Genomic DNA, 15639 nt, shown 5'->3' with positions numbered 1-15639 from the left:
TTCTAACCAGTGCACCTACCTTCCTATCCAGTATCTCCGTACTCAGAAGCTTATTACTGTGCCAGAATAGGACAGTCCCAAAATAAACCCCAGCCCCCAGAAGACAAACACTTTCCTACAAAATATCCCCTCAGGGAGAGCCCATGAGATTCTGATGTAGATTCTCAGTATTGCAACCCAGCTGGTTACACTAAACAAATTTTTAAAAACCAAAGAAACTCATCAACGCATGACTGGCTTTTTTTTTTTTTTTTTAACCAGGGTTTGTTGTCAGAGATCCTGCGTAAAGAAGAAGACCCTAGGACAGCTTCCCAGTCCCTCCTGGTAAACTTACGGGCGATGCAGAATTTCCTCAACTTGCCTGATGCAGAGCGGGATCGTATCTATCAGGATGAGAGAGAGAGGAGTATGAACCCAAACGTGAGCATGGTGTCTTCAGCTGCCAGCAGCCCAAGCTCCTCCAGAACACCCCAGGTAAGATGCAATCCCTTACTGCCTGTTTGTTGTCCAGGTAATTCCAGGAGTTTCTTTCCACCCTTGCTCTGTCTGTTGCTCCTCTTGCCCAGATGAGTTGTGGAAAATCTTTTGTAAGGTTTCGGAGTGGCTGTTAAGAGACATTTAGTGGATGTCAGCAAGACACTGTGATGATCATTCTATCTTTAATCAATGCCATAAGGCAAAATAGTATGTAACATTAGTGCATGTGGGCATTACATACAGGCTATTGATACATGTCCATTAAATGCCTATTATAGAATATATTATGGAAAGACAGTGCATGTAGCTTTTTACCTGTGTTGATTACCTTCTTTAGAGCACAGGGAATTTCTGGGCTTCTGGTTCATATATGTTGCCATAAAAGTGTCTAGTGAAGAGAGGTCGATAGTGCATTAGATAGATGTTAGAAAATACTGTGCTCCATATTCTGCATAGGAAATCATGGTCCCTGTGTTAGAGGTTTTTACAAGTAAATGTTTGAGGTACAGAAAGTGGAGATGGATGGTGTGCTGGGAAGGAGGATGATGCTTACAGCTCCCAAGCAGCTGTTATCTCATTCACTTAACTGCATGTGTTTATTAATGTGCTGTTGCTGCCCACTCTTCCCTGGTTAGGTTGCACTGAGAGGGAGCATCCACAAACTACACTGTAATAGCCTTGTACCAGGCTGATGCAGTCCCACACGTGTACTCTGCAAAGTGAGGGTGCTTGCACAGGGCTGCTGATGAATTCCTGTCATGACATTTGATTAACTTGAGTCTGAAGTTTCTAACAGTACAGACATGATGTGTCAGCTCTAGCACTTAACTGATCTTTAGTAAATAGGCCCGTTTAACCCTTCTAATAATATCAATGATCACTTCTCATTGAATTCTCTAGTCACAGCTGCTAAAAGTAAGCAAACAACCACTGTTGGGAGAGTGAAATGTTACGCTCAAACAGACCATCCTTACAGAAGGTGTGTTGATTTTGTAGAAACTGTTGAGGTTGTTCAGTTTAACCCAGACATGTAGGTGCACTTCACCGAATATGTGATATAAAGAATTGTTTTCACTGAAAGCAAGCTTATCCTGCCAACCCAAATTTGGCACTGAATTTTCATTACATGGGAAACTCATTGTATGCTCCTTATCTTTTTTAGTTACCTTTAGGTGAAAATAAATATATATAGAGGTTTTAATAGTGGGTACACTATTTTACTATTTAAATAGTGTAGCCACTTTCTGCATTGGTGTCGATTCATTAAAGAAATAGCTTACTCCCGCATACATTTATTGCAATAGGTTTTGTACTAGAATCAAGCACCAAAAGAAAATTGAGAGATTAGATGCAATCTGGTGAGAAAAAAAATGGGATCTCTTGCCCCATTTTGTTCCTGTGTTGAAATATGCCATTTTCCCATGCTCTAGCCGCAGCTAGGGCATGATTTAAAGTAATGGATTTTTTTGCCTGCCTTTGTAAGAGCTAAATGTTGCTAGAAAACCATAGTCTAGAAGTATAAACCAGCACATATTTGTCTTATTTCAGCTCAAAGAATCCAACAGAATTTTGTGAGGTTTTTGATCAGCAAAAGCAGCACACAAAGGTTTGTGTACCCAGTGCTTGCCTTGTGCCCGCTGTGTAACATTTCCCCAGCCCTCAGAGGGCCAGCACCAGTCAGCACAGGTGCTGTTTTGACAACTTGGACACCTCTGCAAATGAGGCTCTTCCCAGCTCCCGGGCAGGCAGCACGGTTACTGCGCTTCCCCATATGCCTGCTCTGAGTTCTGGGAGACAAACGCCGTCCTCGCAGGCAGCAGCAGCTCCCTAGCCTGCCCTGCAGCTCTGGGGTGCTCTGGGGCAGCAGGGGCAGGAGCTGTAGCAGCCTTGCAGGAGCTGTGTCAGTGTGCCAGAGGTGATGGAATGGCAATTGGAGGCATGGTTTCCATAGATACCGATACCCTGCAGCAAGGCTTTTGGGATTGAGTGTGCTGGGTGGGAGAGGAATGGCAGATACCTGTGGAAGTGCTCGTGCTGGGGCTGCCATGCAGGCAGGTGTACCCAGCTCAGCTCTCCCTGACTCTGAGCCAGCCCCAAGACTCCCTTTTGTGATATCCCTGGCTCAGGACCAGGTGAGAATGACAGATTAATCCAGAAAATGGGGTCCAGTTGCATCTTCCAGTGGGGAAGATGCGCTGAGCTGTTGGGAGTTGTATGCACACAGAACCCCAATAGTAAGGGGCTGGGTTGCAGTGCTCTAGCACTGTGGTTGCAAACATTTTTTCTTTTTTTCCCCACTGTTGGCAATAAGATGTTTCAATAGTGTCAAACTCCTTCTAAATATCAAGACCAGCTTTGAATCTAGACTTCTAACATTAAATACGTTATTTTACTGACTTTTGGTTGGTATTTGCCCTTCCTATTTTGGTGATTAAATAAAAAAGCAGCTTTCAGGGTGTGCAGGGCAGGCTTTTTCCTGACATGTGGCTGTGGACCTAGAAGTGTAGTAGACCCATGCAGGATGGAGTTATATTTTAAATCTTTCTTTTACATGCTAATTTGTTCTTCTCAGGATCTCAGACATCCATAACGGCCTTTGAGGCCATGGTGGCCTCAGCTGCTGTGCTAGCCAAAGGCTCCAGTGCCTGGGAAGACTTTTATACCTGACAAATCTCCATTAAATCAGTCCTGACAGACTTGGACAGTCCTTTTCCTTTCCATGAACTCTTTGTTGTTTTCTTACATTTCCCACAATTGCCCTAACTCTCACCTATCTGTAAGCATTGAATTTCAGAGCAGGGTGTCCCTGTGGGTCCCTGTGTTGCACTGTACCCAGCTCATGGCCTATGGATGGCAGTGGTTTGGCCCTGGCCTCCTGGGCCATGGTGGCCCTGCTCTGCCCCAGCTGCTGTCCAGCTGTCTCTGCCTGCACACGGGCCTGGCCTCAGGGAACAGGGAAATCTTACACCCTTTCTGTGTGCATCCTGCCTCTGACAGGCAGGGAGCAAGCCCAGAGCAGTGCCTGCTGAGCCTGGAGGGGGAGAAGATGCAGGTTGGTTAAGGCTTTATCTCAAAGTCGTAAGGAAGAGTGATTAGTCTAGTGTGTTATCGTGACTGACTTTGGCTCAATTATTAATGTGGCCTCCATACAGAAGAGATGTCAGGAAGAAGAAGATTTGGAGGACAACAAAACAGAAGAAATTCAGAAGGTTTGGTTTTGCCTAGTTAACCTTCCTATTAACAAATAAACGTTTGAGCATGTCTGCCTAGTTAAAAATTAACATCAGATGTATTCTAGCAGACTTCCACTCTGACACAAAAATGAGATCCATCTGAAAAGGTTCAAAATTGGGCCAAATATGAGGGTCACTGGGGTGTATGGGTGGTTTGGATCTGTTGGGAGCTGTGAGCTTTGCCATTTAGGTTGTGTGCTTTCCTAAGACCTCTGTGTTTCAAGACAGAACAGAGATTTTGTATCAGTAACCCACATTTCCCTTAAAAGGTTAAGGGGTGCAGTGATCAGCCCTGGTATCTCTCTTCTTTGAGCCCAGGAAAGTAAAGGAGATCTGTCTCCAAGGGAGACACACTCAGTGAGCAGCACGCTGCCGCCACTCCCTCTCCTGCCAGTGCATTCTGGGGACCACCAGTCCAGGGGGCTTGCAAGTGGACATCCTGTAGCAGTCTTCTGAGCTGTATTGACAGAAGCCTTGCAGGGGTAGTCCAGCCCAGGGAGAGCACTGGCAGCGTCCGTTATTGTCCTTCATTTGTCACAGAAGCTGATGGGAAATCATTCAATTAAAAGGAGTGCAGTGGAATACACAAAATCTCAATATGAGTTTAGGAGAATGAGGGCAGCACATCAAAGGCATGCCAAAGCCCAGCTTTATGAAATGATTTTTTTTTTTCATTTCCACTGATTTCCTAGGTGAAATTAGGTGACAGTCTGGCTAGCATAATGATGATAAGGCTGGGAAACCATACATACTCAAATGACATACGTATAGTTTTAATAAAGGATGAGGGAGACTTGAGGGAGTGCATTAAATTGAGTAATAATTTATTATTTAGAGACCTCTACCCATTTACTCATTTTTTCTGGGAGAATTGGCTCTTCCTCCAAGGTGTAGGCCCGTTCTAGAGAGAGGGGGAGAAGGTAGAGCCTGGTGGCTGTGCTGCAGTAGCTGGCTGGCAAAGCCAATGTCAGTGTGTGCCTGCAGCCCAATGCCCCAGCTACCTATCCTGTTGTTGAGCTGCTCAATAAACATGCTGGGAGAGGGAGAGGGGGAGGCTTGACAGGGCCTTGCATGTCCTATAGGAATGCACTGCAATTATTTCCAATCACAATTAACCTGATTAGAATAATGGACAGGAAGTGTCCCTCTGTAGCTAATGCAGTTTGGCATCAGCTGACTGAAATCCTTTGATAATTTCTGCACAGATGGCTGGGCTGAAAGCAGCACTTTTTAAATTATTATTTTCATGGTCTCTTGGTAGGCCAAAACCTCGACACCAACAACAGACCTCCCCATTAAGGCGGACAGCGCCAACGTCAACATCACAGCTGCCATTTATGATGAGATCCAACAGGAGATGAAAAGGGCCAAGGTATCTCAAGCTCTGTTTGCCAAAGTGGCTGCCAATAAAAGTCAGGTGAGTGGTATAGGGGATTTCATTGTTGTGGGTCTTTGTGGGGTTTTGTTTTTAAAGCAAGCTCTGGGTTTGGGACTAGATCCATCTCTTCCTCCTACCAATAAAATTGCATCTGTTCCTACCATAATAATAATTTTCATCTCTGGGGAACCTGTCATGTTTGGCTTTTGCCTGCTTAAGTGGTTTCCTTTTCCCTTTTAAAAGTGGCTGAGGAAAGGGTCAGTTCACAGCCAAGCTTTTTCTCCCTTTTTGTACAAACATGTCTGTCTTTTCCCATGTGTGGTATATAACTTACACCTCTGCTAGCAGGACAAGGAACTTCCAAAATGGTGGTATCCTACTCATTCAGCAGGTAATGAAATTGCTTTCTCAAGTGGTTAACTGAGGGAAGGCAATATTAGGCAGGTGTTTCCTTTTTAGCATGTTGTATGTGCTGCATTTGGTATTGCCATGTGAATAATTCACATTGGATCCAATCATTTTTACAAAAAGGCATGAGAAAGCACTGCAGTGAGTTCTGCTGGATTCATTTCTACCTTGTGTGTAAAAAATACATGTGAGCAAACCTAGGTCAGGGTGAAATTCTTGAAGAGAATCCATTAATTTAAAAATTTCATCCAGCTCTTTAAAAAAATATAATGCACCAGAAGGGATTTTGTGGAAAGGAGGACAGATTTTTTTGAAGGGCAGCAAGTGGATTGGAGATTGTTGGAAGGAATTGTTTACTCAGTGAAAAGAGCTGCTTCTGATCCTGGATGAAATGATTCAGTTCAGCAAGGAGAGGCCATCAATATGCACACAAAAAATGCACAAATGTGCACGTGACAATGAAAGAGTGGGATAGAAGTATCTAGGTGCATGCACTCTGAAAAACACACACTTCCCTCTGTTCAGGGAAACAACATTATAGTCATTAAAGCAGATGTAAAATAAGTAGTTGAAAGGCATATAAAGAAAGCATCAAAGGCTATCAAAGCACATGGGAAAGCCTTGTCCTTCTTACAGGTATTTGTGTCCTGACTCATGGAGATCTGATTAATTTTTCCTTCTTAATGTAATTGTTTATTTTCTTTGCATTTTGCTTTCTCTTGTCAGGATAAAGGGGTTACAGTCCTTCTACCCCCCAAACTAAATCCCAGGCTCAGTATGAAATACATAAAAGGAAAATACCATGGAACCCTCTTAAACTGTTAAATGCATAAAAATCTCATGTACCACATGGCAAAATATAATGAGAACTGGAGCTGTTAAACGAATAAAGCTGTTAAAAGCATAATGCCACTTGGCACAACTACTGTGCATTTAACGGTTTTCCACTGTGTAATAAATGACATATGTGGTAAACGTGCAGTAAATATAAAAACTGCACAATTGATTTTGCAAACGTGCCCCTTATTCTTTGCTCCATGCAGATATCAAAGTTCCACCCAGAATCCGGACTGGACAGCTTTTAGTAAGGAGTGTTTTAACACAGACCGAATGCCAGCCTTTCTGAGGTTTGGCTTAAAATTGCCTGCAAGCTTCCTGTCATTATACCCAGAGGCTTCTTGAAATAGAGAGGGGCTGAACCACCCAACAATAATTTGGGTGGCTCACCAGCTTTGGTCTGTGCCAGCTTGAGTGCACTTCTCTGGCAGCATTGCACACCAGCGCCAAAACAAAAATAAGATCTGTAGTCTTTCACGTGGAAAAAAAGCAGGGCAGATTTTGAACACCAGATGCAAAAGGTTAAGAGCAGGATCTACAAATGTTACTGTTTAAAGCAGAGTTACTGCACATAAAGGTTTTGTTCCTTCAGCAGCAGCGAATAAAGAAGTGTTTCTGAGGCTGATGTTTCTTTTGTTTCTCAGCCTTGCTAAAGCAGTTCTGGCTCCCTGGGATGGCCCAGCATTTGCCATGCTGAGATGTCATAGCGCTCTGCTGGAGCATGAAAGTGGTTTATGGGGACACTGGCAGGGAAGAGGGAAGGCAGGGACAGAGGAAGCCACAGCCAAGAACCACAGTGGTTCAGGGCCACCCCCTGCCTCAAAGCCCACCTGTGTGCCTGCCCCTGACCTGGCTTGGTGTGCCTGCGGTGTCCTGCCGCTGGCTGGGGAGCTCTGTGGCCCCGAGGAGTGCCAAAAAGCAAGGACACAGCTGCCTGCATGGGGGAGAGCCATGATGGCATGGTCAGCCTTAGGTCTGGCTTGTGTGCAAACTAGCAGTTGGGTGTTCCCAGTGCTTTGCACAGGCCAGTGTGCCAGTTGTGGGAATTTCTGGTGAAAATGCTGCTGATTTCAGCAGCTGAGTTACATGGTGGGAAGCGCTCATTGAAAACTGCCCATGTTTGCAGAAGAGAGAGCTTGAAAGGGGGGAAAAAAGAGCTTGTCTGGGGCTTTGCTTGGACTCTCCGCCAAGGTTCATTCACTTGCTATTCTCCACAGGCCTGGCTTGTGTTGTGTTGGCTTCCTCTATTATTCCCTCACCCCAGACTACTGAGAGGTTTCCAGTTTGCTAACAAGGCATGTGTTATGTTGGGCGCTGCTGTTCTGTCAACAGCAATCCACGGTGCTGTGAGATCGTCACAGTTTTAGCAGGCACTGAATCTCCGACAGGGATGTTTTGACATTTTATACGCAGGGCTGTGTGTCATGTACCCGAGAGAACATCCAGAGGCTACAGAGACCTTGTTTCCTCTTCTGTCTCTGTACAGGAAGAGTGGTACCCACTGAGAACAGTTATTGCAAGAGGCATCATCTACTGGTGGAGTTTATTGATCTCTAATTTAACAAGTAACCATCTTCATTCTTAAGTCATGGCAGTGTCTCAGCAACTGAAGAGAAAAGGCAGTTTCTAGAAACTGAGGTTGCAAATCACAGAGCTCACAAGTCAACATAAAGGCAGGTTTCAGGGCCTTATGGAGGTACAAAGGTAGTATGGTGAGAATTCTTTAAGGGAATGCATCTTTATAAAGATTTCAAGCCATTAATTTTAGACATTGACTTATTCATCACCTATTCACCTCAATATGCACTTTATTCCTTGCAACTTATATCTAGATCCTTTTAGCCTTTTTGAAGTGCTGTGCATCCCTTTGTATTTTTTAAGCCAGCAAGAGCTGAGAGCTCAGTGCCCTCACAACACATCCTTCAAAGCTGCCCTCCTATTTTAGTTGTCAGCTGTTAGGGATGTAGCAATGGACCGCAGGATTGTCCGGGGATACTGCCTGCTATTGCCCTTTTAGTGGCTAAAGCTGGGAGCTGTACTGGCACATTGGGAATGTTTCTGAGTGTGGCTGAAACACCACAGTTTGCTTTCTGGTCTACACTTTAGGCTGCCCTGGTTATATTTAATCCACAAGACAGGTTTCTGGTGTGCTCTTTCAGAGAGGTTTAGTGGCCTGTGTGTATGCAGAGCTGGGCAGTGGGACAGGCAGAGACTTTGGATTGTGTTTGGATTGTTGGTTTTACAGCTGGCTTCTACATTCAATTCCTCAACTGCTCTAGAGTACAACTCCAGGAAAACCATTTCAACCATTTCCCCATGACCGTGTGACTCTGATGCAGCATCACCCCTTTGACCTCTGCTAGTGAGGGTCCTGTCAGGGGCTGTGCTGTGCTCAGCAGATTTTTTTTTCTTAGTCTTTGCAAAATGGGTTTAGGAATGTAGTTCTGTTTGTAGTAAACAATTACTATCAAAATAAATAAATAAATAAATAGTGGGCACTGCTGGCCAGAGCCATTGTTGACAGTCTGAGGGAGGGCTGAGTTTGTATGAACATGGAGATCAAACATCCCACAGCTCTGCCAGGGCAAGAGACTCTTAATCAGGCTGGGGTGGCATGGGGAACCATGTTGCTGGGGATCAGCCCTGGGAAGGGCAAATGGAACCTCCACCAGTCCAGTGAAAACAAAAAGTATGGCCTTGAAACTGAAATTCTTTTCAAGAGACTAGATTCTATTCCAATTGAACTACAGTAAAGCAAGAGAGACCTCTTGGAGCAACATTTGAAAAATGTTAAGCTACCAAGGATCAGTCTCTGTATTATATTTTTATCCTGTTGAAAAGCAAGCAAACAAACAATAAACTTGGTGAGGGTTAAGAGTTTGGGGGAAGAAAAGCCCTTCAGTTGAGGCCCTCGTGGTGAAAAAAAATCCGCAGGCCTATGGATGAAAATCACTGTGCTAGTTCCTTGCCTTTCCTCTGACTTTCCTTTTTCATGTCAAGATACCTGCCTCATTTCCAGTTCTTTGGCCAAGGAAAGTGTTAGCCCACAGCAGGATCCCAGGCTAGGCGGGACTCCACACCATGGCTACCTTCCCATGCCCTTATCCCCTGCTCATCCTCCAAAAGGGAGGTACGGGAACTGCAAGAGGAATGAGCAGTGGCGCTTTGAGGAAGGATTAGCTTTAGAAACCCTTAATTTCATCCCTTCCTCTGTTTCCTTCCCAACTTACATTCCCTTGTATTCATTTGATAGGATGGGATGCCTTCTCTCTCCCATTTAGCTTATATTAGGTGTTTTCTTTGGCCTTAAACTAATTAGCTTCCAGTGATGATAACAGCAGCTAGAAAAAGCAGCTGGTGGTGAAGATGTGGAGTGTGTACGGTGTGTGCATACAGGGCACTCTTACAGCCTTATCTCAGTGCCTTCTTTATGATGCTTTGAATCTCTACAGCTGGGGCATATCTGTTGTGCTGATATGTTGATGTTCTTGTCACATATGGAGGAAATGCAGAAAGACATTTCTTTCCTTGACTGAGCTTAGAATTTCTTCTGTGTATCTTTAGACTAGAGCTTCTTTTTCACAGACTTGTAAATCACAGTGTGACCCCATCCAGGACAAGAGAAGTGGGCCCATAAGAACCTCATGGGATTTGACAAGGCCAAGTACAGTCTTCTGCACCTGGGTCAGGGCAACCCCAGTATCAGCACAGGCTGAGGGATTAAGGGATTGAGAAGGGCCCTGCCAAGAAAGACTTGGGGATGCTGGTAGGTGAAAAGCTGGTAAGGAGCTACAGAAGTGCACTCTTAGCCCAAAAGGCCAACTCTGTCCTGGGCTGCAGTCAAAGCAGCTTGACCAGCAGGTTGAGGAAGGTGATTCTGACCCTCTGCTCTGGTGAGACCCCACCTGGAGTACTGGATCCAGCTCTGGGGTCCCCAGCCCAGGAGGGATTTCAGCTTGTTGGGACAAGTCCAGAAGGGGCCACAAAAATGATGAAGTGGCTGAAGCACCTCTCCTGTGAAGTCAGGCAGAGAGAGAGTTGGGGCTGTTTAGCCTGGACATGGAAGGGTTTAGGGAGACTTTATTGCGGCTTTTCAGTACTTAAATGGGGCTTATTTAGCCAGGCCTGCTGTGACAGGCCAAGAGTAAATAGTTTGAAACTAAAATAGAGTAAATTCAGACTAGATATATAAGGAAGAAACTTTTTACAATGAAGGTGGTGAAACGCTGGGACAGGCTGCCCACAGAAATGGCAGATGCCCCATCCCTTTAAACATTCAGGTTGCTCAGAGTCCAGCCTGATCTATAGAAAATGACCCTACTCATTGTAAGGGGGTTGGACTAGAGACCTTTAAAGGTCCTTTCCAACCTAAACTGTCTGTGATTCTGTGACAGCATCTGCAGCAGTGCATTGGCCTCTCAGCAGCTGAATGAATAAGGGACAGTTGTGGAGCTGGGACTTTGCTCACAGAGTCCTTGGCAGACCCAGGAGCTGCTGGTGGGCTGCTTGCCCTAACCACAAGCCCACACTTCCTCTCTAGTGTGGGGAGAAGCCAGTTTGAACTTGGAATGATGGATATTTCCTCAGTGCACAGCATTCTTCCCTCTGAGGCCAGGAGCTCTAAGCAGACTTGGTGTTCCCATGAATCTAAGGTACTTCAGGAATCATGTCTCATTCCTTTTTTTTTTTTTTATCATTTCATGCTTTATGAGGCTAGTGAGAAACTGGCCCTCATGAAAGTGCTTTGCATTTTCTGGGGAGGAAAGGTACCAAGCATTTCAGAAAATCCAGACTGTTGAGTGATTAACCTTGAACTATATCAAAATTCTCCAAGTAAAGCTTCTCAGGTTCAGTCCCCCTCCCCCGGCCTCATCAAGAATTCATTGAAGCCATGACAGAACTCTCCATTACAGTTAGTCTTTTATCCATTTCAGCTTTCTTGATTAGGTTATCTTGAATCATTAGGGGGTTTATTTATTTTAATAGACACTTATTGGATTCATGGTAAGAGAGTTTGGTGACTAAGGAACAAGAGCTGAATATTATCTAGCTCATTTTGCACTGTGGAGTCCCAAACTAAGCAGAGAGAAGAGATGTTGGGGAAGTTTGGCCAGAGGAGTCCTGTGATCCCATGTGGGAAGGGAGCCTTCTCTGAAGAGTGCATTTCTTTACTAATCTTTCAAGACTTGCGTCAATCATTGCTGCTTTTTTTTCCTTTTGTCACATATGTTGACATTTTCTGCACTGATGATGTGGGTGAGGAAACGGCCTTTTGCATTTATTTTTGAGATTTATTCCTGAATCACTCTTACTAAAAACCTCTTCATTTGCCTACTCATGCTTTCACTGGAGACCCTAGAAAATGTCAGTGCAGGCAACTAACTGTATTGTTATTATTGTTGTTATTACTGTTAATAATTTTAATGTAAGTGCAGGGAAACACAAGGTCGGTTAAGCTGCAGGTTTATCCATGCTCAAAGCAGAACAGCTGCCTGTGACTAAGTCACCGTGGACACCCAACTGCCACCTCCTGCAGTGGCTTTTGGCAAAGTGTAAACATGGACCTGTACCCCAGCATGATTGTGAGCCTGAGCTCTTCCCATGTGCCTTCTTTGTCCTTGGTCAGAAATGTGGTCCTTGGCAGGCTGCAGGGCAGCAGATCTGCAGGAAGCAGTTTTGGGGGTCAGTGTGTTTGTGCACATCTGTACTGCGTGCTGGAAAACTGACCTTACTGTAGTCTGGTACGTCTGGTGCCCTGATCCAGGGTAAGCCCAGCGAAAGTGAAAGGGTCAAGCTGCTAACAGGGCTCTGGGATAAGTGACAGAGATGTGGCTCAGGATTGCTGCACCAGCTCGCTGTCCTTGAGGGAGTTTGAGGGTGCCAAGCCTCACACTTTGCTGTTCTAAGCATGCTTTTTCTTTAGCAGCATAAAAGCACAATGGGAATGGCTGGCTTTCTGCAGATTTTTGTTGTTGTTTGCTTAGCTATGTGGAAATGTATTTGATTGGAAGACAGAGAGGTTAAAAATAGGACATTAATATGATATTATTTTTTTAATCAAACAAAATGCTTAGAAAATGTTTATCTTGTCTCATGAGAAAAACAAAAATAGAGGCCACCACTTCTCTGCAGCTCTCTTTAATGAGCTAAATTGGGCTGCATTCTTGATGCCTCTAGAAGTTTTGGGGTGAAATAAAGGAAGTTCTGAGCAGAATTCCTTGAAACCACAAGCCCTGGGTGTGCCTGAATGTAGAGCCAAAAGCATCTTTTAATTGTGCTGTTTTTCCTCCTCTTATTTTTAATGGAAGACATTGCCATTTGAGAACCTTAGAAACTGACATTAAGGGCTGGATTCTGCCACCCATATTGACACTGGTGTGTATCAAGCTCCCCGGTAGCTCTGGCAGCCAAGGGGGGCTGTTTGTGTGGTGGAGCAAGACCTGTAATGTGCAAAGGAGGCAGGACCAGAAACACAGTGTATTATGGGTCTGGGGAGGGGTGTAGTATTAGCTAGAATTTTCAGAATATGTTCACAGAAGTTGTATTTACTTGCAATGCAGTGAGCTCAGATGCTGTGGGTGAGTGGGGGAAAAGGTGGTGAGATAGTGTCTCCTTCACTTTTCCTTCTTCATGCCAATAAATGTAGCTATAGATGAAGATTCACTGTGAATGGCTGTAGCTCCAAAAGTTTCTGTATGTTAGCATTTCTTAAATGAAATAATTCTCCTGGAAAGCTCTGTGTAACATACACAGACCCCAAAGAAATAAATAAAACAAAATTTTAAAATTGTAACCAAAAAACGCCAAGTTGAGATTTTTAACAGTAAAAGGAGATTTTGTGTATTAATAATTCATGAGTTCTCATTGAACATGCACGAAGAAACGGTGCTATTCAATAGAGAATACTGTCATCTGTCACTGTTTTATTTGACATTTACACTTTTTTTTTTTTTTGCCTGGTACTGCAAAACTTTCTTGGATGGCGTGCTAAGATTATTTAAATAAATAATTAAAAAAAGCCGATGCAGACTTTTCATCTGTGCATGGGGAAGGCGGTTACTTGCAGCCATAAAGAACGTGTGAGTAAGCTGCGGCACGCTGTGTTTTCTCACGTATTAGTCAAAGCTATTGCCTAATAAACAGCCCCAGAGATGGATAGAGAGGGTCTTGAATGAATGCTTGAATAAAGAGAGGAAGGGATGGAAAAAGAGTAGCGAAAGTACAGACTTGATGCAGATAAGTGTACACATGCACACAGTGGGTATGCGTGTGTATGTGTGGGGGTGAGCGAATAATGGCTCTTGTGAAGAAAGCTGACACAAATACATTGCAAAAATAAATACTTATAAATGGTGTTGGGGGAGATCCAGTCTCGCACAACATGAGAGAAGACAGGGCATTTAGCACAATGACAATTCAGTTAGGTGCACCTTGCAATTTCTTGCTAATATTAGGCTCGTGGAAATCTTTCTGCTCTGTAGGTTAGTTATTATTTATAAAAATCACAGAACCAGCTGATACATTCATAAGCTAATTATTGTAGCAGCTGGGTACACATGGTGCAATATGTCTGAGGCTGTGAAGTATCACAGATTTCTTGGGGCCTGCTGTGGTGGGGGTGTGCTGTTGAAGGCTAGATCCCTTAATCTGATCAGCCAAGCAAATACTTTGTGGGGAAACTGGATTAATATCTCTCTAAATACCACGGATGTGCTTCACCTTCAGAACCAGGCTCCTTTAAACGTGCCATTAGCTTATCTCCTTTGGGGAATGGAGAAGTTCTCAGGTGTCCTCGGGATGGTGGGGTCCTTGCCTGGTGCCTCCCTTTGCCAGAAATTAATTTGGTTTGCTCGTGTCTGCACACATGGTCACACTGCAGTCTAATCTTTTCCCTAATAGCTCCAAGGTCAGGACCTCGCATGTTGCCAGGCAAATTGAGCGCTATCCTTCTTAAAGACTAATGGCAGCGAGTGCCTAGTCCGTAATGAGGCCTGTAGTGTTGCTCTAAGTGATTGTAATGAGCGCTGATTATAACGGGACAGATAAATCAAAGCGCCGCAGTCACTGTCGGCCGGCCCGTCCAGCCCTGGGAAGGGAGCTGGCCCTGCCAAGCTGGGCCTGGGTTCTGCCAGAGCCAGGCACCCCATCTTCTCACAGGTCTGCCCAGCAATGGGCTCCAGCTCCACCAGGTGCAGGGCGTATCCTGTGTTTTCTGCTACATGATGGGTCTTCATGCTGCAGCATCTCCCAGGAGGTGTTAAACATACCTGCTTGAAACAGCTTGAAAGAGTTCAGTTGGAGACTTATTCAGAACACTGAAAACTGGGAACAACAGGAATTGTTTTTTCTACAGATGGTTTATTTTCCATTTCAAAAATTATTTCCTCAATATGGAGGAACCCCTGAGAAAACATCGCGGAGCTGGGAGATTTTCTTCCTATAGTTTCTCTAAAAGAGACCAAGTTTTGGGGGATTTCTGAGCTGTGGAAGGAGGACAATTGAGGGTAAGGGATGTGGCCAAACCACATTAAAATGCAGACTTCACCTGGATGAGAGATTGCCCAAATACCAATCAAAACACTTTGAAAATACAGCACAGAGGGGTTTTTTCCTTAAGTAAATTATTATATATCTTATTTCCATTCTTTGCCCCCCCACCCCCCAGCCCTCCAAGTTTATTGCAAGAAAAGATCAGGTCTGCACAAATGTGGCCTCTCACTTGTAAAAACAAGGCAGTGTTGTGTTACAGATTAGTTTATAAATCCCTGGTGGCTTCACAGTTCAGTGCCTACAGCTGCTGCAGATGGGCCTGGGTTTTTGTCTCTTCGCTGTGCTGCAGCCGGCAGTTGAAGGAGAAAATGGAATGATCAGGTTATTAACATGTAGGCCGTGAGGAAGAGGCTGCACAATGAGAACAGCTGGTGTTGCTGTCTTGGCTGATGCAGCGGAGATAATCAAATCTTGCCTTTTTTGGGGGGGGTGAAGGCAGAAGACACAGTGGAGAGTAACACAAACAACGGCTTATGATATTATACACGGGGTTTAGAGTGCATGGTAGAAGTTGTCAATGGCTTACAAGTTGTTACACAAAAAAGCAATACCAAAAACCCCCCCGTGGGCTGGTAATGAACCCAGCTGTTCAGCTTGCTCTGGTCACTGTTCAGAAAAACACAATTTTGGCTACTTCTTGTACCAAACATTTTTAACATTGATCAAGCTATCTTTTAGGTATTGTAAGGTGCCTGTCAAAGTGGTGTCAGAATGCTGAGCTGTAGCTTGAAAATGATGGGTTATAAAGCTACTAGG

At 44.4% G+C, this 15639-nt stretch overlaps 1 protein-coding gene across 1 annotated transcript in view; it reads left to right on the top strand.

The window, feature by feature from the left end:
• SATB2 (SATB homeobox 2) overlaps positions 1–15639 on the top strand; it is a 128632-nt gene that overhangs the window by 86260 nt on the left and 26733 nt on the right. The window contains exons 8-9 of the mRNA XM_058028384.1: positions 262–474; positions 4972–5127. Of these exons, the coding sequence (XP_057884367.1) occupies positions 262–474; positions 4972–5127 (369 nt within the window). The remainder of the gene's footprint in view (positions 1–261; positions 475–4971; positions 5128–15639) is intronic.

The sequence above is a fragment of the Melospiza georgiana genome, chromosome 7, assembly GCF_028018845.1.
Source record: "Melospiza georgiana isolate bMelGeo1 chromosome 7, bMelGeo1.pri, whole genome shotgun sequence".
Classification (NCBI taxonomy): domain Eukaryota; kingdom Metazoa; phylum Chordata; class Aves; order Passeriformes; family Passerellidae; genus Melospiza; species Melospiza georgiana.
Note: the sequence above shows the minus strand (reverse complement) of the source record. Positions and strands in the feature narration are given on the sequence as shown.